This window comes from Euwallacea fornicatus, chromosome 36 (assembly GCF_040115645.1).
Source record: "Euwallacea fornicatus isolate EFF26 chromosome 36, ASM4011564v1, whole genome shotgun sequence".
In the NCBI taxonomy this organism is placed as follows: Eukaryota; Metazoa; Arthropoda; class Insecta; order Coleoptera; family Curculionidae; genus Euwallacea; species Euwallacea fornicatus.
This window is the reverse complement of record NC_089576.1, coordinates 264,585-278,910: the sequence shown is the minus strand read 5'-3', so window position 1 is coordinate 278,910 and position 14,326 is coordinate 264,585. Positions and strand designations below refer to the sequence as shown.

General features: G+C 37.2%; 2 protein-coding genes and 1 non-coding gene across 3 annotated transcripts; 2 read left to right on the top strand and 1 right to left on the bottom strand.

Moving 5' to 3' along the window:
- The first annotated feature begins 522 nt into the window (after positions 1–522).
- LOC136349195 (uncharacterized) lies at positions 523–1,973 on the top strand. The gene is made up of 4 exons (XM_066300586.1): positions 523–971; positions 1,032–1,312; positions 1,367–1,558; positions 1,611–1,973. The coding sequence occupies exons 1-4, from the start codon at positions 793–795 to the stop codon at positions 1,904–1,906; spliced, it is 948 nt and encodes a 315-aa protein (XP_066156683.1). The 5' UTR covers positions 523–792; the 3' UTR covers positions 1,907–1,973.
- Positions 1,974–1,984: 11 nt separating this feature from the next.
- Positions 1,985–13,917, bottom strand: Cad96Cb (protocadherin Fat 4-like Cad96Ca). The gene is made up of 10 exons (XM_066300581.1): positions 13,722–13,917; positions 8,265–8,348; positions 6,625–6,940; positions 6,424–6,570; positions 5,685–6,167; positions 3,707–3,992; positions 3,413–3,650; positions 3,137–3,362; positions 2,834–3,080; positions 1,985–2,397 (listed from the first exon to the last, which is right to left on the bottom strand). The coding sequence occupies exons 2-10, from the start codon at positions 8,332–8,334 to the stop codon at positions 2,311–2,313; spliced, it is 2,100 nt and encodes a 699-aa protein (XP_066156678.1). The 5' UTR covers positions 8,335–8,348; positions 13,722–13,917; the 3' UTR covers positions 1,985–2,310.
- TRNAD-GUC (transfer RNA aspartic acid (anticodon GUC)) lies at positions 10,491–10,562 on the top strand. The gene has a single exon. It is a non-coding gene; the product is annotated as a tRNA-Asp (tRNA).
- Positions 13,918–14,326: the final 409 nt, after the last annotated feature.

Sequence of the window (14,326 nt, the reverse complement as noted above, 5' to 3'; positions counted from 1 at the left end):
AGAGAAGAAAATGTTTTCCGTAAAAATCACCACCGTTGGGGATAGTTTTCTTGGAAAAGCCCCTCTTCTATACTAATATTTTCTTTGTCAAACCGAGGAAGTTTTTAACTTTTTACGAAATAGGTTTACAACGTAATTAATTTACGAGTTAAGCACGAGCATTTGAATTTTTTGTCAAATTTCGGGTTTGTTTAGGTTAATAACGAAAAATGGGTTAGTAGCTTGGGTTAAATATTCATCCACCATATTGTCAGTAATACTCTATAATCTGATTTCTACATAAAGAAAACGTATATCGATGGCCCAATTTTTATCAACATGGTATTAGTACAAATGGTGTGTACAAGCTCTAACTCCAAATCTCAAAAAAATAACTCTCCAGCCGACTAATTTTCGTCTATAGGCTCTCATTTGATAGAAAGTTTCATACTGTTTTCGATAGTAATATCACATTTCAAAGATGCCTCGTATATTAAAAAACTTTCTCCGTGACCCGACATATCACGGGCACCGGAATTCCCGTTATGTGGTTAAAGTGGATGAGAGATTATTTGCTCATTGCTTCAAGATTTAAAATACTAAAGAAAAATCATCGTCTACGGTTATGTAACTGTTACTCAAACACGTCTTACAGTTACATATGTCTAAGCGTATGAGGAATGTTTCATAGTAATTCTTCAAATCTGAGCGAAAATTACGGTCCGAAAGCCAAACAAAAGAGAGAGTGTCTTCAACTTCGCGAAAATATTTACCTATATCCGCTTCGGCTCAGTAGATCTTCGACGTTTTGACATGGATAAATACAGTCTTTTAGTCGTATTAACCGTGTTTTTCTGCGAGAATGGCAGTCACGCTATTTACCCTTCGAACAGTAGTCACGCGAAGAGAAGCAACAACCCTGCAGTGTGGACAGAGGAAGGAGTTTGGGGGCCGATGTTGGAGGAGTGGGCGTTGGGAGCTAATAACCATAGGTAGGTACATGCTTTTTAAATTCAAATATCTTCTCACAACGATTTCGGATAATTTCTTAGAGAGAGTAGAGTAATGCAAATTCCAATATCAGACCATTCATACGTGATCGAAAACAGAAAAGACGCCTCTCCTAGCAAAGAGAGCAAAATCAGTAGCGTTAAAATTGTCACAACAGGAAACTCCCCAAACAAACCCCCTCCAAGACAAGTATCAGAGACGGATTTGTACTTATTAGGGGCAATTGAAAAACTTGTCTATAAAGTAGATTTTATGGAGAAGCGGCTACGCAGACTGGAAGAAATGCTCTACTACGTCATGGCTGGAAACAGAGTGGATATTGGTAAGATTGAATTAAAAACGAATTGATTAGAAAATTCATTGTTATTGTGATCAGAACCGTGCGCTGGAAACTTTAGCAGAGTGGGCCAAAACTGCTACTTATTTGCGAGTTCTGCTGGTCGGGAATACGACTGGAAAGTGGCCAGCAAACATTGTAAGAAACTGGGGTCGGTGCTGGCTGAAATGGAAACAATCGAGGAAAATCAGGATATCATAACTCACATTCAAAACGACCCTTTTCTTAAAGGTTTCCTTAAAAAAATATCTCAAAAACAACTAATGCAACTTCTCCTTATCAGGTAAAGACTTTTGGGTGGGTGGCCTAAATCCAGGTCTTCTGTGGATTTGGAGCAATAGTGCCCGTCCCATTTTGGCGCCAGGGTCGCAGGACAATAAAGAAAACCCTTCGGCGGCAATTCAAGGGCAAGGGAGGTGTTTAAAACTGGCCTATAATCCAGCCCTTAGGTCCTACGCCTACAAAGGAACCGACTGTTCTGTGCGATACAGTTATATTTGCGAAAGTCCTGAAAATTCATCGAGCAATGAAATTCAGAGATTGGGCAGGAGTAAGAAGATTTTTGATGATGAAGCGTGATATGTATAGTTATTTAATACGGATAAAGTGGTTTATTTATTGTATTTATAAAAAGTTATTGATGCACTTTGAACTCGTGTTTTATTGAATATTTTTAACAAATTGGTACCCAAATATCGAGCTACTTTGGGTCTTACTAGCTACTTTTTCGTAACGAATATTTTTATCAAAAATTAAACTAAAGTATGCATCTTCCGGCCCTTAAAACTAATTTTACAATATAAAAATCAAGTTACAATATTTTTACTTCCAGATGCCTAATAATAGTTATTTACATAGCATGAAACCTGCAGTTCTTCCTCAAATTTCAGATGGGAAGTCTTAATTTCTATACATTTCATAGAAAAAAAATAAATAATAGCTATTTCTACGCTATAGAGATACAACAGAATTACGATCTATTTTCAAAAATACACAGTTAAATTGCTAGTTTCTAGAACTTTCGGAATTTGGTCCAGTTGGTTTAGATTTTCGGTGCTCTCCGAATCAGTCTGAAAGAGGCAAAGGATGGGTTAATGCAAACCTCTGGACTCTACTGTTTTTTATACATTTAAGCCGTAAAAAAATATCATTTAAATTATAATTAATTGATTATTCTAGTTTCGTGTCCGTCCAGTTGCCCAATTAAGCCGCATTAAAGGACAAGTAACTAGGGAAAGACGAAGGCAGATTTAGAAGTTCAAACGTCTGTCCAACTTCACTTAGCGGCTGGTATGTGGCGTTTTACTAAATTCATTGTTACATATTGAAATTCTTGCTGAAGAGCGTTTCTACGATTTTTTTATTAAAAAAAAATTGATATTTTGTTTTTTCAAAGCACCAAGAGGAACTGGAAGTGCACAGCAAAAGGGAAAAACGACATATTGTGTCATTAAAGGATTTTTCATCCCTTAAATCCGATATTTGGAATACAAATAACGGCTTTACCTTATCGTCTCCCCAGCTCAACTTTTTTACTCTAGAAGCCGCCGAAGGCCACAAAACACCCATGGGCGGCTGCGGAGCCGGGTGAATCTTCGGACTAGGAATTCGCTTATTACTGGGAATGCCACCCAGAGCTACAGCTGTTGCAGACCGCGATTTATCACTTCCAAAGACCGGGTTATTTACCGCACTTTTAGGCTGAGATTTGTCATCTGAAACTCCCCCAGCCTCAGCATCTGAATTCCTCCTCCTATTTTAATTAAAAGAAATGATTAAAATTAATTGTGGACTATCTGGGAAACGTACACTTTGCAAATGTACGCCACAAGCACTGCCACGACGAGGCTCAACAAGAAAAGAATAGCCCCCAATCCAGCAAGAAGAATTGGGCCACTGTTGGAGCCTCTAGCAGCTGCAGTTCCGTTGTTTGCAGCATCCGGAAAGTGTACGGTTACTGGAACGCTGTTTCTTTTAGGGGGGTCCCCGCTATCTGTAGCTGTGACTGTCAGTTTCGCCTCACTTCCTCCCAAGTCTGAAATAAGAATTTTGAATTTGTTTGCCTACAGAAAGTTGAAACTGAACCTTTCATGTCTCGGAGTCTCAGTTCTCCAGTGGGAGTGATAAAGAACGAAGAGGCATTAGGACCACTAAGGGTGAGAGTTAAAGGGTCGTTTCTGTCCCCATCGGCAGCTTCAACCCTTCCTATTAAATCGTGTTGAGTACCAAGCCTGCCAGGAAAGAACTCATAGTGAGGATATCGAAATCTTGGCTCCCATTCGTTTACGTTTTCGACTGTGATGTTCACAACACTTGTGTCGTTCTGCAAAATTAAAATCTTCACAATTGTCCAAAGAAACATAATTAAATTTTCAGTACTGTTTTTTCATCCGAAGCGCAAATTTTGAAGATGTATTCTGGTTTAACTTCGTAGTCCAATTTGCCTTTTAGGGAGAGTTCTCCCAAAGTGTTGATGGCAAAGATTTTGAGGATTGTTGGGTCTGAGACGAAATACTTCAGATGATGTCCAGGTCTGTTGTTCGCAAGAGTTCCAACTACAGAGCCAGGTTTTAAATCTTCAGAAGCTCTGAAGTTGAATACTGAATTATGGAATCTTATACTTTTATTGGCGGATCTAGTCACTGTTAGCGTAGCTAGCGCTTGTCTGGAAGAAATATTTAAATTCATTATTTTCAAACAACTCGCTCCGCTGCTGGTTATTGTGTGAGACTGCGTTCCAATTTCGATCAACCCTTGTAACTCGCAAATACGAGCGTTAGTTCTCGGACCACTTACTGAAGTTGAACCGAAAAAGGACAGAGGTCGTCGAGTTCTACGGAAAAAAAAATAGAGAAAATGTGCACAGGGTGGTTCTTGCAAGACGATCCACTACTTTAATTGAAAAACTGTAAGGTTTAGAAAAAAGTTACGCAGTTTCATGAATTATTATTTTTTTATGTTTTCGAAATTACGGGGTGGTTCAGGAAACAGTGGCGGGACAAAAATACATTTTTCAAACGCACCACCTTATATTTTGTTACGGATACTAATTCTGCTTCTAATTATTAGCATTTCTTGTTATTACAAAATATGAAATATTTTTAGCAGTTTTTGAGTTAATTCGATTTAACTACATTTTTAAGGGGGCCGCCCTGTATGCTTTTCGAAAATGAATTCTTTTAATTCGCTTTTGACCTTACTCTCGAGCGTCCAAAGGAGAGCATTGATGTGGGCCATCTGCGTGTATCGCACGAAAGCTCTAGAGGCAACTCGGATCTTAGCAGGAACTCCACCAATCGATATTCTTCTGAAGGAGTGCACCATTCTCAGAACTCCCCGTCGGGTCCCGGAGGCAGATAGGCAGAAGGGCAAGGGGAACGACCATCTAGAAGTGGCAAGTACGACGGACAGGACTTGCGGGCAAGGGGCAGTGAACCAAGTTATTGATTCCCTACGTAGACCTGGACATGTCACGTAAACATAGGCGCTTAAACTTATATTTAAACTAGACGCTCAGCGGACGTGGTAGCTTCAAGGGTTACACCCACAAGAAGGGAGAAAACTGGCTCGGACCCCGGGAACTGCGTGACCGTCTATACCGCAAGGCATAGATGCCAATGCCAATTAATCAAAGAACAGCGAGACGTTTTAATAGAAAGTGTGGACAATCTAACTCCAATATCCCTCATTAACGGGACTTTGGAAGGTAAAATAAAACGACACCGCTGTAGCAATACCATTTTTGCGATGGTTGAGGAAAAGGAACATGTTACTCAAGAGAGATAATAACCCGAGCTTAAGAGCAATTAACAGCCGCACCCCAAGCCCTTCGACACTGACGATTTGTATTCTAGGGACAGTTCCGGGTCGTTGCAAATTGCCGGAAAAAGGATACCGGAGTAGTTACGTGCCCCACATCCGTGCGCGTACTTTCATACGTTCTTTCATCAGTACGGCAGAGATGCATAACACCTGAAAGGATGTACTGTCGATTGTTTAAACGCGCCCGGGTTGTAGTGGTATTGTGGGTTGTCTATCTTATCCCCTAAGGTTTACCTCGTAATAACATTGTTTTTAAAATTTTTCTTATTGTTAAGGCTTATTCGCGCTGTTTTTCTATCTAAGATTGAAATATCATAAGTAAGTGATACATAGGTATGAGAAAGCCTAATTTAGGTTCAATCGTAAGGGGGTGGTGCAAAAAAACTCGGAGGACTTGAAAAGAAAAACTCACAACTAACCGTAATTGGTATTTACGTCTTAATGGACCTTGCGATCCTTGTTTTCAGCATTTTTACATGAATTGTTGAGCTTATTTTTTAGGCTGGTAAAGAACTTAATAATTTGTGATAATCACCTGTCTGGATTATCCCTTTGAGTAGCTTTTATCACCAAAATCACAGGAGATTGAAGATCCATTTCTTCCAAATTCCTACTCAGGCTGACTCTCCCACTATGCCGGTCCAACTTAAACATGGAATATTCGCTTCCAATTCCATTGAAGGTGTAGTAAACTGGAGCCCCGATTCCCTCATCTTGGTCCACAGCTCTAATATCTCTAGGTTTGATTTTGAGAACTAAATCTTTAATTGCAGGGTCGGTTATAACGGAGAGATATCTGTCGTCTAGGAATCTGGGATTTTGGTCGTCGGCGTCCATAACGTGGACCGTAAGCACAGTGTCGGCGCTCTTGGGAGGATCGCCATGATCCTGCGCCCGTATGTTCACGTCAAAGGATCTCAAGGTTTCGTAGTCTAGGGGCTTCTTCAGGACTAGAGTTCCTTCGAGCTCGTTTTCGAATTCGAAGAAGTCAGAATTGGGGCCAGGGAGAACTGAGTATCTGTAAGAGAAAAGTATTGTGGCAAGCAGAAATGCGTTACGCCACCGATTAGTGAAAAACAGAGGCGTATCAGCGAGGGTTACCTACAAATTAATTGTAAATTGCGTGATTAGATTTTTTGGAAAATTCATAAATTTTATTAGCAGAGGTGTGTCAGGAAGAAATAAGAACAATAACATAACAAATATTATCAAAAATATTTTACAAAACCTGGACTGTATCAGCCAAGTTACTCCCTTCGTTAGCTCTATCATACCTAACACTGGAAAATGGCCCTTGTTGGTCATTGTCAATGGCATGAACCCCTTGCAGTACCCTTGTACCCACCACTGTCACCTCGGAAATGTTGAGGACATACGGGGCGTTAATGAAGAGTGGAGCATTGTCGTTGGCGTCTGTAACTCTACCGAAAAGCCATTTCACTCTCAATTATTAACCTCCCCAATTAAAGAGCTACCTTATATTAATGGGAATCTCAAACCCTGGCTCTAAAGTCCCTAACCGGTCACAAACCAGTGTGACAAAAACCGAGGAGGGCCCCTCAATTCCTTCTTTGTCTAGAGGCCTCGAAAGAGTGAGGTTTTTAGACCCTGGAGCTATATCTACAGGACTATCAGATTCCTTCAGTTGGAGCGCGATAGTTCCAATTCCAGGTCTTGGATCCCCGACCACCCTTATCCGACCAATGGTTTCACCCACTGGTAGATCTTCGATGACGAATAATGTTTCTGACGAGGCTCCGTTTTCCAAGTAACAACGACTGTCTTGGAGAGCTATAGGAAATTTAAAGTTTATTAAAAGAAATGGGGAGCGAAATAAAATGGTAGCATATTAAGGTGGGCCCAAGGCCGGGAAGGAAGCACGCTTGCATGGGTTCTTTGGCTATCCCTTGGTAAATGAGTAATGGTTTCGTTTAAAGCGGATTTTCTTTTGTGTGTGTTACATCCGCCATTAAATCACGTTCATAACAGCCAGACTATCGGTGTAGATATGTGGTTTTACTACAGACAAATTATTTAACGGTTTATTAGAAAAATCTCTCACACTGCCTTTGAAAAAAGAGATTGACTAAATCGAAAGTTATTTAACCACACTGATCAAACCATTAAATCTGATGGATTTTTAACTTCCAAAGCGATTTTCCCACGAGACGCCAATTTAAACTGAAACGTGTGTCCAACTAACCAATAATGAATACGTCTCCAGTCTATAACCTCGATGAATGAAGATCGTAGATACGTTATGCCGGGTGTCCAGGCAAATCCTGGACATAGGTGATTAATACGGAATATCGGTTTGTACGTCTTGCGCCTACACTAATTATACAATTGAAAAATTTTTGCAGGGAGGTCATAGTACTCAAAATCGACCATTATTCCGTAATTTTTTCATTCTTCTAATTAGAGCTGTTGGCTCAAAATGCCTGGAAATTTCAAAAATTTAAATGTCCCGCGTAACCATTGGAGGCCACGATTGGCCAAAATCAACTTTTGTTTGTTTAAATCTAACCTTCACTCTGACCAATGGTGGCCGCGAATGGTTACGTGAGACATTCGAATTTTTGAAACTTGGAGGCATTTTGAGCTAAAACAGCTCTAATTACAAGATCTAAAAAAAAATGCGGATGATGGTCAGTCTTGAGTACTGCAACCCTCGTGTAACAGTTTTTCAGTTGGATAATCCGTAAAATGAAAACCGATTTCCCGTGTTAATGTCCAGGGGTCACCTGGACACCCGGTATCATATTCCACTGTAAGCATAATGGTTTGTCGCTATGATCATAGATCATAGTTTATCGAAATAAACTTTTTTGGCTCCCGTAGCGGTCTACAGTAATTGTATTTGAACAGCAATAGTTAACAATTTAATTGTTACGGTTTATGCAGCGAATACCACAAATCTGAAAAGGCATGCTGTGGTGATTTTTTAGGTCTTAAGCGGTACCATAACGCTAATTGTAAAGCAAATAAATCATAAAATCGCTTATTGCACTGGTTGTTCTCAAATTAGGTAACTGTATCGGCAATGCAGATACGCACAGTTTTACATACAGATATTGATCCGACGTAGGTATATGGAACTAATAAAGGAACTCACCTCGTACGGCGATCGGCAGAAAAATGATAAGGAACAAACGCAAATCAGGGGCTTCTTGCCAATGTGCCATCGCCTACATTGCATCTGAAAATAATAAGTTAAAACATGTAGAAAATCAGATCCATTAAAATAAATATTTAAAAAAAAAATGCTTTTTGACCGTTATCTTAAATTCACTAGTGCGCCATTTTCAAATTTCAAAAATATTGAAGAGGTTTATTAACAATCACAGTTCTTTGAAGCGTGTTCGCGCCACGCAGCGCCCTCTCTTGTAGATATTTTGCACAATACTCCATCTTGTATGTTTTGAACACGCGTAAAAAGCTGCCATTTTGAATAATTTTTAAACATTTTTAAACAATTTCCCATAGTTTTTAACATAGAGGGTTTGCCGAAAATGCATATATCAAAAATAATATTATGAGAATATCTGGATCAATACATTAAGATTTGGTTTAAAAATTAATTGATAAAAGTGTGTCGGCTAGACGCCTTGGACGGTTAAAGTGCGAGAAAAAAAACGTTTTTTGCTACACACTATATCTAGAGAATACAATGGATTTCAATGGACCCCGACATTTTTGAATATTTTCATCTTTAATGCTGAAGAACCGAGGTGCAGAGTTTTTCTTATGCCCCCCTGTATCTCTTGTTTCGCGACGTTCTCGACTTGTTTCTTGCAAAAATCGGCTATGAAATTTCATGATAATTTCTGGCATTTCGTCTAAGTATTCTGAAATCGCCGGTCTCGTTAAGCGTTCAAAATTATAAACGCTTTTTGTACGGCAAAAAAGTTAAACCGTATCATCACTTTCTTACTTTGTTAGGAAAGCTTTTAAAACAGTATTTGCCTACACGATATAACATTTCCTTTAATGAACCGTTGGAAATTAATTGATTAATTTCTCCTATAAGTACTTCGTCCATTATGGCAATATTCATTATAATTTGGTTTAATGATGATAATGGTACAATCTATTAAACCAGTGTGAGGACTTGACTACCACTTTAATAGACGTGCTTTAACCGGATAGTTTTCGAAGTTTAATCGATGGCTAATTGGCGAAACAGTACTAAACTGAGATTAGTAAAATGAAACAGAAACTTTGTAATGTAGATATCAAAAAACAGATTTTCCCATCAAAACAGATACTCTAAAAAATCTCTGATATCTACAAAAATCTAAATATGTTTTTATAGTTTTACACTAAAGGAAATCACTGTCATATGCATGCCTGGTTGCCTGCTGAAATTAGCTGGGGAATCTACGTGGGAAAATCAAGACGAAATCAAACTTTGATACCAATCAGCCCTATCAGGGGACACTGCATCTGACGTCACATATGGCGAGACGAAATAATACTGATTTCTATCGAGTATTGAAGTACTCATCAAAGTCTAAAAGAATAAGTTAAATGTTTGTTTTAATCAAATTATCTACTGTAAGATAAATCATAATGACCAATTTAGCCTCGTTAGAAAGCGAGAGAGATAATACGCAATTTAATTGCCGGAATAGGAAGTCCAAGTAACACTTTCTGTTATTGTAATGAGTGATCAATTACTCTGATACGGAGGTACACTTGCAAGCCCAAATTGCCCAAAATCCCTAATACGATAAAATCATTAATTTCGCCACCCCATTAAGTAATGCAATCGTAATCTATTGTCTCTATAAAGCGGAAAGACATGAAAGACTGCTGTTTTACATACTTTATACATAGATCTACTGATTCTTGCGAAATCACTGTTAAGGGGATATACCGCAAAATACCACTGGAAAGTTGCATAAAATAGAAGTTATTTGAACATTAATAATTCTTGCAGATCAGCAACGCCAATTTATCAACGTTTTGTTAGATTTTTTGCAAGTTTCGGCGATGAAAATGTAAAGAAATTTGAATGGACTTGCCCCTTAACAAACCGGAAATTCCGTACTTGGCTGATCTCTGATTTTTGGTAAGTAGAGCGCGAATGTGTTGCGTTGTACAACACAGCTCAGGCCAATCTAAGATGTTATTTTTAAAAGCACGTTTAGGACACACAGAAATTAAAAAAAATCAGATCGTTAATATGGATAACATTTGTTTATAAACATATTAAAATTTAAATATTTTATTTGCAGATATGTAATATTTACTAGTTTTTTTTTTAGTAATAATTTTTTTTAGATACTATTTGGTTTTCTGAATGAAAATAAAGGTGATTACAGCACCTCAATTCATGTCTTCGGTAGTATAGTGGTCAGTATCCCCGCCTGTCACGCGGGAGACCCGGGTTCGATTCCCGGCCGGAGAGGACTTTTTTTTTTAAATATTTCAGTTTACTACTTGTAGAAATTCCTTTAAAAAATTCATAATATGAGTTTGCAAAAGCTTTAAAAATACAATTATTAGACTTCTATTTTTTTGAGCCTACGCAAAGGTGTATTAAATGATCCGAAGTATTTTGTAAATTCAAAATAAACGATTGTTCTATAGTTCTCGATTATTCAATTAACAATTTTCGATTGTTAAACAATTTGAACAAGTAGTTTACCTTTTTGTTCGATTTTCAGTTGAATAATTGGCATTCATCCCTTTTTTTCGATGAATCCATGATTTTTAATAAAACAGATTATGTATTTTCGACTATTTCGATAATTTTTTGATCAATGCCAATAGTCGATTAACCATTCATCGACTTCGGTAATATGAGGATAAATATATGTCGGAATAAAACTATGGACATTCTCCGTGGTTAAGATGTATTGACGAAATATAGAAAAACAAACTAACGCATTTACTGCTATTCGATCGCACTTCTACCGTTTTTTTCATCTCGACTGCCTATTTTTTACTCCTGCCGTCCCTTCACTATTCTCAAGGAATGCTTTAGTTCCGAAAGGGATTCCATGACACTTCGCCATTTGGTAGCGGTGAAAGTAGTAAACTTGTTCGGCAGTGTTTCATCCCTAGATGGCTCTGTCAGTTTGTCCGCCATTGTCGTGTTATTAACTTTAATACCCTAACACTAAAACTTATAAAGTATGTTACTAAATCTCTGACATATGTACGAAAGATCACGGACACACTTTTGTATTTATTGATTAAGAAGTAATCAAAATAATGGTTTACTCAATAATCAAACGATGAATTGATCAACGGTTCTATTTGGAGTGTAGATTAACCGTTTGATTCATTCTTTTCTCTAATTTTAAACACATATTTTAGTTTTTTCCTTGTAATGGTGATTTGCATACAAAAATTTACCATCTGCATGTCTAATTAAGGACAATTAATCGATTATACAAAATGTTCATTTCAAAACGAATCACCCGAAATATCTCTTGATCGAGAGGAAAATTTAAAATAATTATCTATAATTTACTATATCTAGGGAAACTTTGATTTGATATTAGAAAGAATTGTATCAGTTACCCCCTTACCTCCAGTAGCCTCTTTTTTAATACATTGGTTAATGCAATCGGGAGTTAAAGGAAAAATGTGTACTAGTGCAAATGCCTTATTAAGATCAAATAGTGTGGCCGGTATTAACGAGATAATAATAAAGTCTATTTTCAAGTTCTTTGCGAACATCGGCCAAGATTTGTCCAGTAACATTATAACATTGCAAAAAAATTCTATCTTTTAATTCTTAAATACTTTCAAGTGCAGTTTTCAACACTTTATATTTTAACTGACTTTTCCCCCATAGGGAAAATTTTAAAGGATTCAAATATGGACATCGTGTTGGTCATTCTAATGCAGCTCTTTTGCCAATCCATTTTTCCGAACATCGTTCATCTGAGCCATTCTCGAAACAGGCGCTATTATTGCTTCACCAATCATGGTTCACATTTTAAGCACTTAACCAAATAAATTATTTAATCTCAAAAATTGGTTTGAAGAGATTAATTCTTGATAATTTCAGTATTTTTTTTATATATATGCGTTTTACTTATTTTTAATTGAAATATTTTTCTCCGTAAAGAAAATTTTTGATTATTTTCAACCGAATCTGTTCCAATCAGAAGCACAGTGCTGTCCTCATCTCCAGCTATCTTAATTTTTTTTACATCTAATGCGAAGCCAATAGTTTAGAATTTCTTTATGAATTTTTGTGTACCATATTTTGAGTGTAAATCTATGGAAACTTTTGATTAAATTCCTGGATAATTTGACAAATTGCTTTATGATCTTTATCACGTTACTGCATCAGCTCAATTCGTTGTGCTCTCGACAACATCTTCATTTAATTAAAATCTTGATTACGGTTGCCATGGAAAGTAGAATCAGTTTTTGCGATAAAAAAAAAATCAATTAAATGGAATTATCTTTCGATATTTCTCTGTAACGAAAAGGAAAATTGAAACGGTGAAAACCGATTCAACCGTTTGTAACAGGTAAAAGATAACTCTTATGTCGGATACGTTTTTGCAGTAAAATGAAAAATAAGAAAATTTCTCCTCTTGTCATCTCGTTTTGGGAACACACCGTGTATCGCTGTTCTCGTAATTGCTGTTTTTCAGTAAACCTTCATATTTATCTCAAAAATTGAAAACTCAGTAATTAATTGCTTGCAGGCACACATTGTTGATATTATGCGCTTTTTAAAATTAAAATTACGAGTTTATGTTAGAATAATAACGCCATGTAGGGATGTATTGTTATGTTGAACCAAAATTATTATTAGATAAATAATTATTAAGCCACTTCAGTTATGTGGTTTCTTTTAAACCTAAATGCTGAGAAAGGTCATCATGTGATACACCGTTGAAAAGCCCTTAATGAGCACTTTCAAAATATGCCAAAATTTATCTAGATCTATATTAGAAAAAAAACAATGTTGTGGTCATTATATCAAAAACTAGGCCAACTGCGTATAATATAAAATTTAGAAAAATCGCACACGCCAAGAGCCCAAATAAGTGTAAAACTCTTATATTTTTTTGAAAAATCTTCTATTTTTTATTTATTATGAAAATTGAATTTTGACATTTTCCAGATTTTCCCCCATATCTCCGAAAATAAGATAAAGTTGGCAGCACTGTTACCCAATATTAACTAAATCCCATGTTTGACACATTTTCTCTAATTTAATTGACGTCGTAGCTCTCACCGTTTACGACATAGCAAAGGTATTCCACAGAATTTGGAATAGTTTCGGATTGAAATAGGTTAGGTTTGCGGAAACGTCGAGGTTTTTAGGAAGAAGACGCTTCGTTGAATTCCACATCACCCGGCCGAAAGAATATCAGGTCGGATGTCTTTTTCTCGTGAAAAAACTATGCTTTAAGTTGATTAGAGCGTTCTAACTTTAGATACTTAGTTATCCGTTGACTGTATAAAAGAACCTAGACTAAAAATTTGACTATAGCCAAAGGATCTGAGACCGCTTGCCTGACTTGTTTGCAGTCCTAACAAAGCCATGTTTCAAAAATCCTTAATTGCACTCATCAATCAGAAAATCACTCACTGTTTCAGTAGTAATCCTCGAAAAGCAACTTCCTCTAGCACAAGAATGTTAATTATTACTAATCAGACACTGAACAGAAAACCGCAAAATCGCCCGTGCGCTCTACGAAATGAACAGTCATAAAATGAGTACTGACGCTATAGATATTTTTTACGCTACACGATTCCACCTGCTACTACCGTGTTCACCCACCGAAAAGAGCTTTTTCCCTCACTCTTCCTTTAGCGCCGGTGGTTTCTTTGGAAAAAGGAGATTTTTGTTCAGTAAGTGTTACTAATTAATGCAAGACAAGGGACCGAGGCGAAGAGAGTGTTCACATGCTTATCGTCCAAGAAAATCCCCTAGACGATTCCACATGGGCACAACTGCCTTAAAATTCATTTGAAACAGAAATAGAAGCAGGAAGTTACATGATTACTCACTGTGACTGCAAATACACACACAAAATAGTGTTGCAATGGGGCGTGACAGGTGTAAGGGGAAGAAAATCGGCCCTCGGGTAAAGGTGTTAAGTCTAGGGCAACGTAAAATGATCTCAAAAACCGTAAGATTAGGAAAAAAGTTTTGTATAAAAGTTATTGGGTACTTGACCAATATTTTTATAT